This window comes from Aulonocara stuartgranti, assembly GCF_965226115.1.
Source record: "Aulonocara stuartgranti genome assembly, chromosome: 12".
Classification (NCBI taxonomy): Eukaryota; Metazoa; Chordata; class Actinopteri; order Cichliformes; family Cichlidae; genus Aulonocara; species Aulonocara stuartgranti.
Window position 1 is genome coordinate 9325738 of NC_138948.1, and position 20069 is coordinate 9345806.

At 40.0% G+C, this 20069-nt stretch overlaps 1 protein-coding gene across 1 annotated transcript; it reads left to right on the plus strand.

Annotated features, from left to right (window-relative positions):
* Positions 1 to 652: 652 nt before the first annotated feature.
* Positions 653 to 17182, plus strand: scarb2a (scavenger receptor class B, member 2a). The gene is made up of 13 exons (XM_082553417.1): positions 653 to 1186; positions 5374 to 5531; positions 5706 to 5853; positions 6104 to 6298; positions 6836 to 6927; positions 7745 to 7864; positions 8218 to 8396; positions 9873 to 9991; positions 10944 to 11017; positions 11160 to 11211; positions 11302 to 11454; positions 12501 to 12548; positions 12866 to 17182. The coding sequence occupies exons 1-13, from the start codon at positions 1064 to 1066 to the stop codon at positions 12995 to 12997; spliced, it is 1593 nt and encodes a 530-aa protein (XP_082409543.1). The 5' UTR covers positions 653 to 1063; the 3' UTR covers positions 12998 to 17182.
* The last annotated feature ends 2887 nt before the right edge of the window (positions 17183 to 20069 follow it).

Genomic DNA, 20069 nt, shown 5'->3' on the forward strand with positions numbered 1-20069 from the left:
GACAAAGGGCTCGCGTCAACAATCGTTGGTTGCTTGAATGGGACATTATTCATGTCCACGCGGTTCGTATTTAAGGAGGTAAGATGAGGCGAGCTAGCGGTTTCCGTATAAAAAGTAACGGGTCCTAGCTGTCTGCACAGTTGATGTGATGTGCCACGAAGCGAGCTGAAGGTGTTTCCTTCCCAACGTCACTTTTCCCAAAAACGGTTACCGCCAGTATGTGCGGTGCAGCTCGGTCCCAGTAAGCTTGTTAAAAAGTCACCGGGTGTCACACTACCGGCGGCGTGTGGATGTGCACGCTGCTGCCAAATCATTCATAACCCTGGTAGCACTGGGTGTACTACTGCCAGCTCGTGTTTCACTGTGACTTAAAATATAATCACAGTTGTTAAGCATTAACTCAAAGACAAGCTGTCTGGGGTCATCTGGCTACAACAAAAGCAAACAAAGTGCGCAAAGACGCACAAAAAAATCGATATATAGAGAAATATAAAAACATAAAAAAGAAAGACAAAATAGACTGTTTTTGGTGTGTACGTGTTTTGCTGTGTTTTTATGTGACTTCGGTCTTGTAAGAAAAACATCATCACCGCCGTTTCTTTCTCTTTGCACACGCCCACCGCCCCTGCAGCCTACCCAAACGACGCTGTTCGCCTGTCGCCTGACCGGGTACATTAATACGTAGAGCAAGGGGAGGAGGAGGTCAGCTCCTTTTCTGTGTCCCGGTGTACCGAGAGCTGCCGTTTCATTTCATCACCGCCTCCGAGCAGCTCCGTTTTCTCTCTTTCTAGGTACCAGATTTTAGTAGTATCTGGTATTTTAATGAAGAAGTGCCAACATTTTTGATACATATTTCCACCTCGCCTCTGCCTGACTGGAGCTCACGCCGGAGCCGTTAAGAGAGAAGTTTAAACCCTAGCTGCTGCTCAGGAGACTGGGGTTACACCGTCCCACACCTCCCCTTCGCCGTCTCTAGTTGAAGATTTTTGGAGAATACCGTCCAAAAGTTTTCGTTTCTTTTTTTTCCTGTGTGCCAAGAGGACAGCAAAAGACGCCCGGCAGCATGACTCGGAGATCCTGTGCCATTTACGCCACCGGCTTCATCTGCGCTCATCTCCTGATAGTGGGAATCGCCCTGGTCGTGGCTCAAGTCTTCCAAACCATGATCCACAGCCGCTTAAAAAAGGTGAGTTGAATCTCTTAAAAAAGAAGATTTCTTTACGTTTTCGGTTCATTTGCCACTCTTCACATATGTCACACACGAGGGGTTCAAATGTTAGCGTTTCGTCTGCAGTAGCCAATCATGCACCTACAGCATCTCACCTGTGATGGCACATGCAGGGTCACACGACCGAGTAAATTGTATAGATTCAACTGTTCACGTTATTATGGGCTGTTTTTTGCTGCATTCTGTCCCTCCAGCGATGCGGGATGAACCCAGAGCCTGCCCACCTTCACGAATCCGCAGGATCCGAGGCTTATACTTTAAGTCTCCTTATAATGCTCTGTGATTTCGAGGGTTTTGTTTTTTACAAGCTTCAATTAAGACAGGCCATTTAACGTGTTTCGGTTTGTTTTAACGTTTTCCACAAAGACCGCTGTAGATAGAAATCCCCTGTAACTCTCACAGTGAGGGGGAATATGATGAGGTGAGCTTGTCATGACCTTATCTCATTTCATAATGATTCCTCTTATTTGTTGGCTACCTTGAACAGTTTTTTTTTTTTTTTTTTTTTTTTGCATCAGTTTGCTTATATTAGATGCGGCTGATTTTTGGGTGAAATGAGAGAAATATATAATCTATCATCAGTATATCATTTCATAACCTTTCCAGTACCAGTCAATGACCTGATGGCACATTTCTATTCATACAGGCACCATGCACTGTCTTTTTCAGGTGTTAGGTTTCTGAGAGGGATCATCAGTGGTGGTAGTAGTAGTAGTAGTAGTAGTAGTAGTAGTAGTAGTAGAAATCTAGTTTTGGGGGGTGGTCTGCAGGTCTGGAGGGATATGGGGGGAAGGGAGTCGAGTGAGCGGGCAGGAGAGACTGAGAGTGGTGGATCTATATCTCTCTTTGCATATTGTAGAACTTGTCATTCTTTCTGAAAATCAAGCATCCAACTTGTATAAATCAGGCAAATCTGCATCTATTTGATTGATAAATCCTCACATCTTGCCAAAGATAATTGGCTCTTTGGTGAAGTAGGTCCTTAAAATACAGCTGCACGCAGTCCAATCCTGTACATTTCTTAAATTGCAGCACTGCTTTATTTTGTGTCTTTGCTGTGAGCAAAATTTTTCTTGTGCAATTTTATCTGGGTAAAAATTACTCAACATAAATGCTTAATTTTAGTGGGTTTCAGTTTTGTGTAGTGATTTTACAAAATAACGTTCACTTGAGAAATAACTCAGGCTAAACATTTGTGTTTTACTGTATTTGGATTCAAATTTAGACAGAAACAGCTTTTGCTTCAAAAACCTGCTTTCACCATTGCACTTTTGCAGTTAAGTGTCTGCATGCTTGCGGACTGGTGGGGCATTAGGGGTGGGTCAGCCTGAACCATGAATGTCTGCTTTTTATTGTAGTTTAGGACATGGATGGGGTGATGGAGCAGGGGTGCTGCCAGTTGACACCCTCTCTCAGATAAACCTGCTGCTCTCTGCCCTTTAAAATGCCTCACATTCCTCTTACTGACACAAATTGTGTTGAATGCCATCTGCAAATCCTCATCAGTACTTTAAAACCTTTCTGCCTTTTCTTTCCTGCTTCAAAAAAAATTGCATCTTCATGTTAAGGAGGAAAAGGCTAAAATCAGCTCAGCAGAAAGGTTTAACATTCTATTTGTTTCAAGTTGGTGGCTCAATAACAGCTGCCTCACTGACATGGTTTCCCCTTCCTGGGGTTAAATTTAGGTCGGGGTCGCATTTTTTTTCTCTCATTCGCAGTCACGGCACCATCCCAGGGGACCCAAATTAAGAGAGTTAGTCAAAGTTCATCAACAGGGGACCTAATTCTGATGTGGCTGGCGATTACATGAAATGACAGCATAGCTAATCCTCTTTCACCACAGTCTTCCCGTTGAGTTAGGCTGTCTTGTACGCGTTGAACCAACTCCAAACAAATCTATCTAATCTGACTTTAAATTCGTCTCTTTGTAATAAGAAGCAGCCGATGTGTTTGGGGCAAGTCTGCGTTACCTCCAGGCACAAACTCTTGAGTTAAGCCGGATGTGGAGGAAGAGTCATAAAAGCCATGTGAGGAATTTGACAGACGTCTTGCCCCCAGGGGTATGATTTTTGTTTAGGAGCAACCTCTCCTAATTCCTTGCTGTTGTTCCGGGCTTGGCCTAGCCCAAGTCGTTGAGCTCAGATGACGAAACTGAAAAGAAGAGAACACCCACTCACGCCACTCCTCAGCTGTGTTTTCACTGTAGCATAAAAGCCTCCAAGACCAAGGTCGTGTTGGTAAAACTCAAAATGTGGCACAGTTTAAATGTTAAAGCTTCAACATTGTGGAAGCACAAAGAGAAATTTGCAAAAGCTTTTATTTTCACAATGCCTACAATGTTTGTTTTTCTTCTTTTGCTGATCAAAGCAGGAGCTTGTGACGCCACACCTTAGTTGTACCTGAAGTTGCTTGGCAAAGGTCCAGTTCATTTCAATTTTTCCACTAGCAAATTCCACCACAGTGTGTCTGTGTGCACTGAAAAACCTCCCTGCTTTGTCCCTTGGCTATCTTTTTTTTTTATTTTTTATTTCAAGGTTTTTCTGGAGATAAATTATGTTAATACAACTTTCATGAAGGACTTTCCAAAGACCTTTGTTCAAGGTTTGGCAAACACAGGGAGCCATGCGGGCTGTCACACAGAAAAAGCCCGACGTTGACTCAAACCTGTTTCGAAAGTGAGACGCTTTCTTTTAAAAGGGAACAAATTGGGTCATTTTTGCTTGTTGTTTAGCGCGTGGACACATCTTATGATGGTAGCACTCTTTCTCACTTCATGCAGTGTTATTCGAGCTCTTAATTAAGAAACAGGATCTTCAAAACTCAAGAGAGTCTCACTTCTTAAGTACCTCAAGTTCTGTTCTTCCACATACTGGATAGTCATCTGCCTGGGATGTCAGGCTGAAAGTAATTATTCACAATTTCGGTCTCTGAATAATTTACATTGCACTATTTTTCACAGAATAAATACTAATCGGCAAAGAAACTAATTGCTGATTGTAGTCAGGTATGAACAGAAGACAAAAAGGGTAAAATCTTTAATCTCATCAACACTAAATCAGCTAAATTTGTCTTTTTCACTCAGTTGTAGTTTGCTTTAATCTTATGTTCCCCTCTTTAATCAGTTGTCTAACTTGATCAAAGTAGATATTTTAGCTGACCCCTGTGATAATCTGATATGTGGTTTTCTTAAGCAGGAAAAGAGGAACTGATGTAACAAAGCTCGGAAAACAATAGCTTTAAGTAAAACAAGATGTTAACCCAAACAGGAAGTGCAGCCACACCTTAAGCTATAGTTTCACAACAGTAAGTGCCCGTGAGAAGCCATAGAGGACTATGTATAGGATCTCTAAAGAGCACCGCTCAGCCGACAAATCATTTGAGGAATGAAAGACACAGACGGAAGAGGGTCGTTTCTCCACACTAAGTTTAGAAAACTGGCAGGAATGGGAGGGGAAAAAAAGTGTTTTCTTGTTTTTTCTGGTCAACGAACGGTCAACATACTTGAAGGTCTTTAATTTTCTTTTTACAGCTGGCAGTTCAAGTTAATTGTTACCGTTCCTCATGTTCAGCCATGTGGTGTCCAGGTTAATCTTACAGACGGTTTATGTACTAGAGACCTTCATTTTTGTTTAGGTTTTTTCCCATAGGAGTTTAGCCAAAGAATCTGGGAAATGTCTGAAGCTGTTTTCAGCATTTTTGTGGTCATTTTGTTTTTCTGTATTTTGGCTACAAATCTTACCTGACATCCTGCATCCAGTATGATGGCTAACGCCACTAAGTGCAATGTTTTCTCATTCCAATATGCGAGTACCGTGGGCGGACTGAAAACCCACTGTCAGATTCTTGCCTAGGCTTGCTGAAGTTGGAAGACTGTGCTCAGTTTTTGCTAAGACTGGCTGGCTGTGCTGATGGTTTTTCAGCTGTGAAGGACTTTCCTCTGCTTCCCTCTGGGTTTTGAGGTGTTGGCCCGTCACCAGCTCCTTGCTGAAAGGTGCCGTGTGTTCTTTCAGATGGCCCTCTTTGAGACTAGAAAAAGAAAGCACTCCTAATATCAAATGCAGCGCAGCAACATTCTCATCACTTCATGCTTTGGGAGATATTATTCCTGTTTTTTGAATGTTTTTTTTCTTTTCTTTTGTTGATAGGAAATTACTTTAACAGAGAAGAGCCAAGTGTTCGAGTCATGGAAGAATCCACCTCCACCTGTTTATATGGAGTATTACTTCTTCAACGTCACCAATCCAGAGGTGTTCATGGCAGGTGGGAAGGCATCTGTTAAACAGATCGGACCTTATACTTACAGGTTAGTTTGTGAAGAAATTTAAATGCGTCTGTAATATGTAATGTTGGAAAAGTGAAATATTTTAGCCATGTTTGCAAAAGCCCTGTTTAAGGAAACTCATCTGAAGTTATTTTGATGTGTGAAATCAAAACAAAAGAAACCTGGAATAACTGACAAATGTCCTGTCCACACCAGGGAGTACAGGCCACGGGAAAATGTAACCTTCCTGGAAAATGGCACCAAGGTTTACGCCTTGAACCCAAAGACTTTTGTCTTTGTGCCTGAGAAGTCCGTCGGAGACCCACAGGTTGACATCGTCAGGACTGTCAACATCCCGTTTGTGGTGAGCGAATGGATTTCTATGACTAGAAGCAGAAAGGTCATATAGATTTTGGATGACATCCAAACGCATGTTCCCAAAATTTTCATTGTAGCATTTTCATTTTTTTGAACGGATAAACAGAAGGCAGCAGGCCAAGGAAGATGCAACTAATGACTCAGTGATCTTTTCCACTGTGTGTGATGGGAGCACTCTCACCTTTTGCCTCCAGCCTTCTGATGGTAGCATTGTTCTCTTTGTCCGTCTTCCTTAGGCAATAATGAACGAGCTGAACTCCTACTCCTTCTTCTTGCGAACTATTGTTTCCATGTACATAAACAGCCTGGGTATTGAACTGTTCATGACCCGCACTGTGCACGAGGTTCTGTGGGGCTTTAAAGACCCTCTTCTCACAAAAGTCCACTCCATGAAGCCTGAAGTAGATGAATATTTTGGGCTAATGTGGAAGGTAAGCTCAGCTGCCATTTAAGTTTTACTCACTTTGTTGTTTCCAGAGATTTTTTTGTTTCTCTTGTTCTTAGGGGTTAGTCACACAAGAGGAAGTCTGTGGTAATGTCATGTAAGAAAATTCTGAATGCTCACATGCTGATGGATGACATTTTTATTTCCTGTTTATAGAGTATTGTTCGCATCTTAGCGACGCCACAACCACGTGATCCTGAGTGTAGCATTTAGAGTGACTTAAAGACAATTACTAATTTGTTAGTCTGTTTGTTTGTTTGTTTTTTTTGTTTTTTTTTGGTAACAGAAAATTTATGTATTTGGCCTTTTTGTGTTTGAACTGATTTCTGATCAGTTTGTTGTTCAAAATATTGATTTAAACTGAAGTTTAATCTTCACTTGGTTACTTGTGGTTGCGCTGAAAAATACAAAAGCTGAATCACATTTTTTTGCTGATGTTCTTATAGCAGCAGAATATCTGTTTACCATCCCGCACAGTTTTCTATCACAGCAGCTGACAGCAGTTTTATTGTCTGTTCAACAGAAAAACGGCACCCATGAAGGAGAGTTTGTGTTCCACACCGGTGAGCAGAATTACTTGGATTATGGGAAGATCGACACGTGGAACGGCCTGAGGTAAAAACTCATACAGGCCACTTTCAATTGTCTTTATATAAACTCTTTTATTTTCATTGTTTCTTGAATGGTAGGAAACACTTTCTAGCCGGCAAATGGCTTCCTCTTCCTTCCACGCACCTTAATAGCATTTACTACGTTATGCAATGTTCATCCAAAAGTCCAGAGGGGAAAGTCTTTGCTCCCTGGCTTTAGGGGGAGAGGGGTTGCAAAATGGATATTTGGATATGTACATCAACCTTGCACTTTGAATGTGTGTTTAGAGTACTGTGTGTGCTGAAAAAAGTACTCACTTTGATGAAGCAATACAGAAATACTCGGTTTCTGACACAAAAACGGTCAAACTATACTGAAATTCCTTGTTCGTACAAAATGGCTCCTGTTGTAGTGACTCTGTAGCACAGTGGCGGTATGGGTGTAATCGCAGTCAGCAGTTTGATTTTTCAGCTTGAGAGACCTTGATAATTCCCTGCTTTCTATTCACTTGTCGTATAATACCGGAAATGTGAGTAAGGCCAAATGCCAAAAACATAATGTCTCTCAGCTGTGAGAGATGTGAAATATTTATGGGTTTCCCCTGTTTATTTCAGCTTTCAGGAAGATTGTATTGTTGTAGAAGGTGAAGGCTGAGAACGAGTTGCAAAATAATTCTGAGGGAGAATTGGGGGGTGGGGTGGGGGTGGGGGGTTAAATGAGTATAATTTCTTTTAATATTTGCTTTTTTGTGGAATTGCAAACTAGAGCAGTACTAATACTTGTTTGTTTGTTTGTTTGTTTTTTTTGTACAAATTAATATCTGGTTCTTCTTGATCAACAGGGAAATGTCGTGGTGGTCATCCAATCAGAGCAACATGATCAACGGCACCGATGGCGCAGTTTTCCACCCGCTGATAAACAGGAACGAGTTGCTCTACATCTTCGCTGCTGATCTCTGCAGGTGTGCATCCTTATGTGGCTTTAAATTTGTTTACAGGCAAAGCACCCGGTGGGGTGAGGACAAGAACTTCAACCGAGGTTAATGAAAGGAAATGCCAACTGAGTCGCACAGTGTGTGCTTACAAACACACTGATAAGGGCAACTTCTGAGAAGGCATCCAGTAGAAACTCAGTTGGAAAGAGTTAGGCCCAGACATGCCAAGATTGAACAGGAAATGAGCGTTGTCATTCTTTATTCTGTTTAGAAGATTTATAAATATAAAGAGAACTATTTCCTTCTTGAATGGCACTTGAGGTCTTTATTAAACCCATCCTGAAGTCCTTAAGTGATGAGTGCTTTCTTTCTCTCCTCAGGTCTATTCATTTAGCCTATGTGGAAGACGTGGAGGTGAAAGGGATTCAAGCGTACCGCTTTGCACCCCCTAATGACGTCCTCATGAGCCCCAAAAACAACCCCGCCAACGCGGGCTTCTGTGTGCCAGCTGGTGACTGTCTCGGCACCGGAGTGCTTAAAGTCAGCGTTTGTCGAGAAGGTAGGAGCACCGAGCCATCCCACCGTCAGCCTCTCCCTTGCCCCAATTACCCAATTCCCCCACACACTGGCCCCATGACACATTTTTGTTTTTCTCCTCATTTCCCCCACCCCTCAAAAAAAAGGTCCTTCCACTCAGCAACCCTGTGCCCTGGCTGCTATCTGACATTCCCACTGTTTGAGCAGGCCAGATTTTACTCAGTGGTTCAATAATTAACTGTGCCGACTGAGATTGCAGTCGGCACAGTTAAAATATTGAACTATTTTATGGTGGTTATTAAGGGAAGTACAGTTGTTCTGATAACATGATCTTAACTGGGCTTTAAGGAAAGATGCTATACCGTAACCTCTAAACTTTCCTGTTTGTTCATTTGATTAATTACTTTTATAGTTTTATTACATTTGAGTGAAAAAATCCACACTGTAAGAGTCTTAAATAGGAAATGTTTTATGGTTTTATATTAGGCTGCTGCTGATTAAACTCAGCCGTAATCGAACACAATTGGCTGTTGGCATCACTTCCTGCAATTCAAATGTAAAGGAAACTCTGTTGTGGTGTGACATTTCAGCAAATCAACATCAAGGCCTGCTGTGATATGCAAAGTGGTGTCATCCTGAAACTGTCTGAGTGCTGTAACCACAAGAAAAAAAACATTATTCACTGTAGCAGTGATGTGACAGTTACAACCTGCACCCACTTTTTTTTTTTTCTTTTTTTTTTTTTTAGAAACAGCAGCTTTCAAAGGTTGAATTAATATAATTAAAGGAAATTTGTTTAGGCTACAATCAAATGAGATTAAATTCTCAAATCAAATCTTTAGCACAGACTGTCCATGCTGCAAGTGTTCAAGATTTGTGCATGCAGACTTCACCGACCCATCTCCATAATTGGAGACTCGGCTTTCCAACGTGACTTTTCTTCCAGCATTTCTTGTACCGACACTTTGTCTGCCAGAGGGTCCAGACTAAGACGAAAAGATGAGGATGTTGCATTTCAAACCACATCTAAATGTTTTTTTTGATCTGATGTGGAGAAATATTTAGTGCTCAACACTTTCTAAAATCTAAATATGTTTTAAAGAAAAAAGGGGAAAAAAAAAATCAAAGTTTCGTTTTGATTGACTAAATGAAAACTACTATTTATACTTTACTCCTATGACAGAGCATCTTCGTGTTTCTGTTTTGCTAATGCGTCATTTTAAGGAGTAACGTCTTCTTTGCTAAACGACTGATCACATTAGTTTTCTTGTTTTTAAAGAAAAGCAGCGTTCTCAGCTAATCATTACCAACGCTCAATAAAACCTAAAACACACATTCATTAGCTATCATTTCTATTATATCGTTTAGTCACGAGTGCATGTTTCCGTCACACAAAGCACTGGCTGTTATCTTAAGTTACTACTTTTATCGTTTTTTCCTTGACCCTTGCTGTTTTAATCTTTAGATAGAAATATGACTCTGATTTGTTTCCCTCAAGGCGCTCCCATCGTGGTGTCCTTCCCACACTTTTATCAGGCTGACCCCGCTTACATCAACGCCATTGATGGCCTTAACCCCAACAAGGAGGAGCACGAGACGTATCTTGATCTGCAGCCGGTATGTTGAACACTCAGTGCTGTTATCATGACTAATGGGTGTGTAATGGACTTCGATCTGTCCTTCCAAATTAGAGTGGTTGCTTTATAAATTTTTTTTTTTTTTTTTTGAGGGGGGGGGGGGTTAATCCCTCTATTTGTTTTTGTTCGGACTTCATTTTATTTTGTGTCCGGCTCATTGTAAGTATTTTTACTGATCAGTGCTCAACACGCATGCAACATTATTTTTTTGTTTTTCACTCCTATGAAAAAAAAAAATAATAATGTTCAGCTATATTATTATTATTATTATTATTATTATTATTATTATTATTATTATTATTATTATTATTATTATAGTCTGAATTGTTATTGCTATTGTACTGATCATCCCTACCACATAAACAGGGCATCACTTTAACATTGAGTGAGTTAAATTAAGTCTTTTACTTGAGTGTTTGCACAAGTCACTTTTCAAATTGCACGTGATGTTAAAATAACAGATTTAGCTTTTTTTTTTTTTTTTTTTTTTTGTGATCTACTTTTGCATCAGAATGGTCCCACCACCCTCCTTGTTTCTGCTGAGAAATGCTCAGAGCACATACTTGCGGTAGCATTGTGACTTGGTGGCTAAGAGTTTCACTTCCTGGTTAAATAAAGATTCAAATAATACACAAAGATGGAAAGACGACAGCGATCGCATTCTTCTGACGATGGGGGGGAGAATAATATCTATGTGATATCATGCGTACAGTAATCCAAACAAGGAAAAGAAAGTTTTCAAACAATAGCTAAAGTATCTCATAGTTTGGGAATTATAAACACATATTTCTCTGATACTGTCTAACTTGGCCTCTAAATTCTGTTGTTTAGTTTTTCGGGGGTTTTCATGCTTGTTGCTGCAGTTTTTCTTAAAAGAAAAAGAGAAAATTAAACTTCTTCCCCAATTTTTGTCTTTGCTCTCCTCTTCGTAGACGGCAGGAGTTCCCATTCGTGCCTGTAAGAGAGCTCAGCTCAACATCATTCTGAAGAGAGTCCAAGGCTTTCCGTAAGTCAGGCTTTGTTGAACTCTGATCCACTGTTTACTGTTGCCACATGCACTGTGACACCATTTCAGCCACATGTTGAAGCAACATGTTGAGCCAGATGTCTCCCCCTGACCTCGCCGTGCTTGTCTTTCTGCCCCGCAGCAAAACGAAGAACATCACCGAGACCATTTTCCCCATCATGTTCGTCAATGAGGTGAGGATCTAATCTTTTAGCACAGCTTAACGTGTTTGACTAACCGTGGGTGAACTGCTTAGTCAGTACTGTCATCTTTCACAACTCTAGACGGCGACTATTGACGATGAGTCAGCAGCCCAGATGAGGTCACTGCTCCTCATCGTGACTCTTGTGTCCAACTTCCCCGTCCTCATCGTGGGCTTGGGCATCATCCTGCTGCTCGTGTTTCTCGTCTTGTTCTGCCGAAACCGCCAGAAGAAGGTAGGGACTGCCACATTCTGCCATGAACTAATCTGCAGTAATGATAGTTACTCTGTTTTGAGGTGTGTTTGCTGCCCACTGACATTATCTCACAGTATAACTAAGTCTGGTAGTTAGACGTTAGTCATAAGTTGCAGTAAACACTAGTCTTAAAGGTTTTGATCATTTGGTTCTTGCATGGACAACTTCCTCTACCATTGACCCTGAGGAGCTGCAAGTTTAACCCACAGCTGCGTGCATGTTAACTAACACATTGCATGATATCTGTGCAGCAAAGTCAGCATGAGCAGTTTTCCACAATACGAATGGATCACGTGATGCGGGTTGGGATTTTTTTTTTTTTTTTTTCCCCTTGTTGAACGTTCCCTAACAGCTGATGCATGTTTGAATTCAGGAAGCAAAAGTTGTCCAACATTTCCTTTCAGTCAGACCAGACACGAATGTAGCGTAGTAGCTGCCGTTCATTGAACGATAGTAGCCTAGAGATGATGTACAACACATGTTCCCCCTGTTATCTCTAACAGTGCAGGACTGCTAGTTTGAAGCCCCAGCTCTCAGATTATTACAGTTTGCTATTCTGTGTGCAGAAGGAGGCCTGCTACATGTTACAGGAATAGCTTGAAGAACTATTTGCTTCTGTTGCTAATCTCTTAAATGAGATTGATACCACTGTGTGCGTCTCTGCGTGGCCACATATGAAACTTAATCATGAGGACAGCTTGCCTAGCTTAGCAGAAAAAAAATAGAAGCAGAAATTTACCTGCAGGCACCTACTTCTCTGGCTTTTGATTACACAATATAAATGATCTGAGAGATTTGGAGATGGAGCCAGGCCAGCTGTGCACCCCTGTGCTAAGCCGAGCACTGTCTCATCTACAAAAGCAAATATTTCCAAGAGCTGTTCCTGAACATGCGCATGTGCATCCAAGTTTATATGTCGGCACAAAGAGGATGTTGATGCTTAATTGCAATGTGAAGAAATGTTGTATTAACCATGTTCTAATTTTAATTTTCTGTAACCCCCCTTTTTTCCTTTTCTGTTTTAGAATGAAGTAAAACGTATTGATTTTGCTGAAGCTTTTCATTCTTTTGCTGTAAGTCTTCAGTTTTGCCTTGTTTTCTGTTCTCCTTTTTAATTTGTTATCCACCATCTCTCATTGTTATCATTTTAATTATCATTATGGGACATTTTCTCACCTCACAGTAGTTGTCATTGTCATTATTATTATTATTATCCCTAATTTAAGTTAATGTTTCTGTGGTGGCTTTGTTTTTGTACTACTGGTGCACATTTGCATTGTAGTGTAAACATTTCAGAGCATTTATTCATATCTTTAATGTTAATGAGCAGACTTTTTGCCACTTCTGTTGTTTGTACTGACGACGTCTATCCTCGATTCTCCACGCGCAGACGGCGAAAGATGACACGGCCTACACTCCGGTCAGCGACAAAACAGACGAATCGTCAGAGACGCCGGCCAGCCAGCCAATGAAGAACGGTTCCTACATTGCCATGTCTCCAGTGGAGGCACAGAAGTGTTGATCGAGGATCCCCTCAGGAAGGGGGCTGAGGAAGCAGAACGAGGGTTTCACGTTATAACGGGCGGGCGGGGGGGTTGCATAAACAGTGGGCTCATTTTCACTTCACTTTGGGGGTTGGGGAAAGCAGTTGGACACAAACCCCAGTAATTGTTTAGTCAACAAAGACATTGCTCCTCTCACTGAGCCTTCTTAAGACTGTCTGTCCTCCTCCACTCTACCTGCTGAGCATGGCCCTCTATGCCTGCTGCAGCACAACCAACAACCCTGCACTCTAATCCTCATTTCTGTCCTGGTTGGCCCTAAAAGATAAAGGGACTGGCCGGGTGGGCTCAGCCAGGACGTGGCTTTCTTTATTTCCTGTAATTCTTCTGAGGGAACATGGTAGCATACATAGGTGTCACTCTAGCACTCTGATGCATGACCTTCTGAGCAAAAATTTAACGGTTAACAAGACACGCAGAGCATTTTGCATACACGCGAACAACAGTGGGGGTGTTGCTACTGTCGCATTCCTTCTCTATCCTGTCAGTCAGTGTTGTCCGAGGAGAAAACTTTAAGCCAACAGATTAGAAAATCCCTGCAGAGTAAAGTCTGAGCTCAGAAGACTTGACGGTTTTCCTAGCCTGGTATTTTCTTTTATACGTGGAACAGACTGAGCCAAACCATTTGCCTTTTTTCCTAAGATAATGGAATAGTACAGAGACACACGAACACACACACACAGGACTTCTAGTATCAGTCAGTGAACGTGTGTGTGGACCTTATCTTACACTTCAGTGTCCTGTTTTCATGGACAACGTGCAAATATTTTTTTTCCCCCCTAACATAAGCGTGATAAAGTGAAACACCGGAAATGGTTTTTTTGTAATTGCTTCCTCCTTGACTCATTTTTATTTGTCTTTCCCAGAAGAAAAAACACTGGTTTAAAAATGGAATTATTCAGACGTCAGCTATATCCGAGTCCTCGGTTGAGACCTTCACTCGTTAGCTGTAAAACCGATAGGACAAATGGCACTGAGCATTACTGAACACTTCAAAACAAAAAGGAAGAAAAAATGAACACCCACAGAACTTACGAGGGAGTCTTGAACCAGTTTTCTGCCTTACAATGGTTCAGCGTGTTCTTTATTTTCGTGCATCGTTCAAATAAGCTGGAAAAATCTTGTACATATGTAAAGGGGAACTGATGAAATACCTCTGACCAAATCCAGCAAGCAGTCCTTCTCGGTGTGCTGAAAGACACTAATCTTGCTCTGGTGTTCGCGCTCCTGCACGTCTACACTGTTACATATTAGAGAAAGCACAATTTGGATTGCTAAAACCAGTCCTCACACAAGCCTACCGTTTTGGGGGTTTTTTTGGGAGGGGGAGGGTTGTATTTTTTTCCCCTTTGGTCCTGTTATGTAAATGTATTTACAGCTGATCTGTCAAAGACACTGTCGTGTGCCGTGACCACTCGCTGTTCATTCAGTTTGCCAAGGAGCTATAGACACGGAAGGCAAACTCGGCACGCAGCGCTCGAATCACTGTCTGTCTTACATTTCACGTTTCACGTCAGGCACGCCTTCCAGCCCACAGGCGATGGAAGCCAGTGGGGAAGTGAATTTAAGGCCATAATACTGTCTGCGTGGAAAAGTTCCCTGCACTTTGCCTGGAAATTGTGCCCTGTATATTTTCACTTCTTGTCTTTTTGTTTGTGTTTTTTGTCATGTTTTGTCCTGACAATGCAAAGTGGTCCATATGTTAAGAACATTTCAACAGTTTGTCCTGGCTAGTATTGTTTTTGATGGATGTTGTTGTAAATGAACAGCGGACATCCATGCCTCTGTGTTACTTGTGTTCAGCACAAGGAGTGTCTTCTTTTTTTTGATATACTTTTGTATTTGTTATTGCTGCTAAAAATGCCATAACCTATGAACATGTATCTGTATGTGGGGTCCACATGTGCTCACATGAAATTTCGGGTTGAACCACAGGGGCTTTTTTTTTTTTTTTTTTTTTTTTTTTAACCGACCCTCTGACACCTGAGCACAGTTTGCTGCCATTTATTGGAATTAGAGCAGTTACAGTTATGAGTACAGATATTTTGTAACCTCTCTTTCATCTATTGGCAGGTGATATGGTCATATCACATGTATCTTTGAGGGTTTTATTAGCAGACCGTTCGCTGGAGGTTCTCAAAAGGGCCGAGCCACTTCATTGTCACCTGGAAGGGGGCCGGAGTCGGAGTTTGGGTTTAATAACACTGTGGTCGAGAGTCCTTTAATGCAAGTTTGGAAAAGACACACATTTGCTTTCTGGTGAACATTTAAATGCCACTCTGTCCTTTCAGACTATGGCCTGCTGCCAGTTAGCATAACTTAGCTTGAAGCTAGGAAACAGAAAAAAGCTTGTCTTGCTTTTCCAGCAGTAACAAAACCAATTCAGCATTTCTAAGACGGTGATCCATTTCGGTCATTATTTAGATAACACAGACTGAATATCTACTCTAAGAGCACTTAAGCCCTCAGTTGGTCCTTTCTGCGCTGTCCAATGAAGAAAAGCCACATTAGTTATAATCCATGCTTGTTGCTATTTAGTTGTGTAATCTTTCTTGGTCATGCTTTCTGAGTAGCTGTAGCCTTCTAAGTCTCCAGAAAAGTTGTCCAAGGTAACTACTTACAATGCTGATGGGCTGATTTAGTATATAAAACACCTGTATCCAGCTTTAATTTGTGGTATCCAAGATTTACCTTGCAAAAGTAATTTAAAAAATTAAAATAATTCGGCAAATGTCAGGATCCTTCGCATGCCAGCTTTTTCCCTTTCAGTTTCGGCACAGAGTCAGACTAACCATCTTTCTCGCTATAGACTCAATGGACAGATAGTGGTATCAGTTCACAAAAGCAAATATTTCCAACACTGTTGAAGTCTCATTCTGAAGTGAAATCAATTCACTCAAGGCCTTTAAGAAAAAAAAAAAAGTCCACACGCATGCGACCTCCACCCTGTGCAAACTCGCGGTTCATCGTTGTTCAGCTTTTTAAAAATGTATCGACTTGAACCTGAAAGACCTTAATCCAGAGGATCGCGTTTGTGTGTTTGACCCATCACTCTCATTCCACTGTACTATACTGACCTTTGAGTCCGGTCCTTTAAGCCCATTGGCTCATTCCAACTTGACCAAAGATAACCCCTATAGATCTGCCCCGGCACTGTGTTTACTCTCTGCGATAATGTTACAAAACCTACTTTTTTTTTTTTTTTTTTTTTCCTCCCCTCCTTCCTTAAACATGTGCCACAACTTTTGTGAAAGTATCTGAGCATTGTTGCAGGAGCTTGAATGAGTGTATGTGCCTTTTACATCAAGGCAAGAGTAAAGAGAGGGGGAAAAAAGGAAATTTTTCATGTTTAATGGTATTAGTTTTATTTTCACCCAGTGCGATACAAACAAAAGTGATCAATGCTCTTTGTGGGCAGAGAAAAAAAAAATCTCAGTATTATAAGACAAAGCAATACAAAGCTGTGTAAAATAAACTGGATGTTTGCAAGTGGCCACAGAATATTTCAATATTTATGTTGTTTTCCTTTTCTTTTTTTATTAGTATTGTAATATAGTAATTCATTTTGTATTTAGCCTTTTTTTTTTTTTTTTTTTTTTTTTTTTTTTTCCCTTCCCCACACTGAAAAACACTTAGGTATAAAAGATGGCCCAGTATGCCATACTGGGAACAAAGAGTCTGTAACGATGTTGGGCGTGGTTTAAGTTTTGGGTGTTTGTGTTTGATGAGTATGAGAACTTGTGCTTGTGGAATAATGAATTATTTCTGTCAAACTGGAGTGATTTTTACTGGAAGGCTGATTATCTTGACCTAGTAAAGCGGCGATATTGTGTAACATATCTAGATGAATGAAGCCCTCCTTCAGGGATGAGCACTAGTGCCATACCATCCTTTTTGTTGTTACAGGTTTTTGTTTTTTTTCCCCATTTCAATATCCTGAAGTCACTAACAGACACTTCCTTTATAGATATACTAATTTGTTTTGCTGCTGAAAATGACAATCTCCCTTGTCATGTTAGGTGCAAAATGATTTCAAAGTAATATTCATTTTTAGTTTTTGATAATTTACACTGCACAGATGTTTCTACAGTGCTTTTGTAAACATTTCTAGTGTATTTCCAAAAAAAATAAAAGTATAAAGTTTACACTGTCTTATGTCTTTTGTTTAAACGTCTAAGATGAAGCAGTATAGCTATGAGGCTCATCTTTGTGTTGATGCAGTTTGGATTTGGCTCAAATATTCAGATTTTAAATTAAGCCTAAATATTGAATTTCTCAAATTTATTGATCAGAATTTAAGACTGAGAACAAAACCTGAATATTGGTTAATTTAATAGTGACAAAAACTCTTTGCTGCTTCTCAGAATCAAAGATTGCACTCATGTACATGCCACTTGTGCTTATTAGCAAAAACATAGTTGTGAACTACTACTGCAAGCCAGGATGGATCTGTGTTTTTGATTTTAGCGGCAAATTTGAGGCCTCCTGTCTGACAGCTAAAGCCTGGCTGAAACTAGGTTAGGCAACAGGACAATGATCCCATGCACATCAGCAAATCTATAACAGGATGGCTTAAAAAGAAAATCAAAGTGTTGCAACGGTCCAGTCAAAGTCCGGACTTCAACCTGATTGAAATGCTGGATTTTTAGCAGAGCTGTGCATAAATGAATGCTCAAACTTCAATGAACTGAAGCAACGCTGTAAAGAAGAGCAGGTCGAAACTCGACCATAATGTTGTGAGAGACAGTCATGCAAAAACATTTAAAGTTATTGCAGATTAAAATAATAAGGACCAGGGTTTTTTTTCTCTTTTCTTATATCCTAATACAGAAAATATTGAACTGAACTTAAAACTGAAGTTATGAGTTAGCCCTCAATCATTGTTTTAAAAAGGAATTTCCACATTTCCCTACCTCTAGAACAAGTTTAGTGTTGCGTGTCTGAATAAACCAGGTTAAAGTCTTGAGATGTCTCCTTATTAATATTTAAGTAGTGGCCTAAAGTTGGAGTTTCATGTTGTTTTACTGTGATAATAGACAAAAACAAAAAAACTGTAATAACTTATGACTTAACTAGTCAGTTGTTCTTTTTTCACAAGCAAATGGTTTTATTTAAATAACAAATAAGCCAGTAAGCACTTTATGCTCTCAGTAACTACTTTTAAGCTAAAACACACACAGAGACATGTTTTTGTGGGTTGTTTATCAATTGGAATTTCGAACTTTTTCTATTCATAAAGCTTATAGTTGGGGCTGGATCAGGTAACCCTGAATCCTTTACCAGTACTGTCTTACTTGTAAACACATACACAAACACACACACAACACAGAGTGCTGCAAAAATAATAGCATACACCAATAATCTTTAATATCAACAGCAGCCTTCCAGCTTTTGATCAGCACCATGGACAACGACTGCAGTCAAAATTCGGAGAAAAGAACACATTCATCATAACCTCACACCATTTTCTTCAACTAGGCGACCACAAGCTTGAAACAAATGTAGCCTTGCTAAATAAAGACAACTGTAATATCTATAAGCATAGATCAAAAGCAAGAAGTCAATTAAACGTCCTCACAGACTGACATTTACAACCATTTCCAGAGGACCAGCTTCCACACATAACACACATATGCTAGAATATGAGTAAAGATTTTGAACATATAGGTGGTAACAATGTTTCAATTCTTTACAAAAAGTTAAATACAATGAACAATTATTGACAACACCTTTTCCCCCTAAAACTAGCTAATGTGTTCCCAAAACATTTTCTTTTAAAAATTTACCTGCAAATAATGCTTTTTAAATTATTGCTAATGTTTGGTCTGAATCACCATTAAATTCCAAATAATTACATGCCCTGGAGAGTCCACAAAAGCATGCAAAAATCATAAATGTGTTGACCTAAAAGGAAGAAAAGGGAAGATTAATTTCAGTTTAACTGGACCTGTGTTTTTTTCCAAACAAAACTTGATCATAAACTGCAGCAATAAACTAAATCCCAGCTGCAAAAACGATCACACAACCTGTTTCCTCTTAAAATGATGTTTTAAACTTTTAATCTTCTAAAAATCTTTTGAAAATCTCCAACTTGGAGCTTTCTACTTTTCTGTTTAGCGTAACTTCGAATTAAATGCAGCAGCACTCATTAAAGAAATATTGTTACATGTTTATCCTTCATGTCAACCTGTATCACAGACAAATCTACAAATCCGCGAGGACATGGCATGTGTACACACAGCAGCCTTGTGTTGACGGCCTCGGGGCGGCTCCCTCTCCCTGAGCTCTTCTGAGAATTTACATCATATATTTCTGCCTTCAAGGGGATCATTTCAGGGTCCGCAGGGTCAGCGCATTTTCTCTTTCAGCGGGTAAATTAAATGTTAATTATTTACATTTTTAAGACTTGACTGACCTTCAGTAGAGTTGAGATTATCCTCTGGACTCCTGATTAAGTGATGCCGTTGTTTAGCTCCAAATACATAAAGCAACTGAGTGTAAAACCTACACTTCTTGTCTCTTTATCAACCCAAAATATAAGAAACCACAGTTTCTTTACTTGTACTCTGATTTTATTCCAAATTATGTACGTTTCTGTGATTCCAAATTACTTTTAAAGTTTCCTTGTTTTGTTTTTGAACTATATAGCCTGTAAAAATAGTTCCAACAATTGGCTATAACAAAAACATGCATGTTTTCATTGAACTTCAAAGAAAAGTGATAACAGTTTTCACTATTTGTTAAAAACATCAATTAAGATAAAGGTTAGCGAGCAGAGCAAAGACACATTTTAAAAAGAAAGTAAGAAAGTGAACCACGAGAGAACATCAATATAAAAGAAGATACTTTTAAGTGACAGTTTGCACATCTAGAGTTTAAAAAGTTGCTAGTGTACGTTTAATTTTACTTGTGTGGTGTTTTTTTTTTTTTTTTACTTCATTGAAGAATAAAAAGAATGAAATGTTTAAACACTCCAGAGATTAAACACCAGTGAGACATCAAGGACAAACCATGAAATGTTCTGTGTAGAAA

What these genes read in the sequence shown, in the direction of transcription:
- scarb2a (XM_082553417.1), top strand. Translation starts at nt 1,064, where the DNA reads ATGACTCGGAGATCCTGTGCCATTTACGCCACCGGCTTCATCTGCGCT. An exon ending in TCCACAGCCGCTTAAAAAAG is followed by an intron (nt 1,187 to 5,373) that starts GTGAGTTGAATC and finishes TTTTGTTGATAG; the next exon opens with GAAATTACTTTAACAGAGAA. An exon ending in AAGAGAGTCCAAGGCTTTCC is followed by an intron (nt 11,018 to 11,159) that starts GTAAGTCAGGCT and finishes TCTGCCCCGCAG; the next exon opens with CAAAACGAAGAACATCACCG.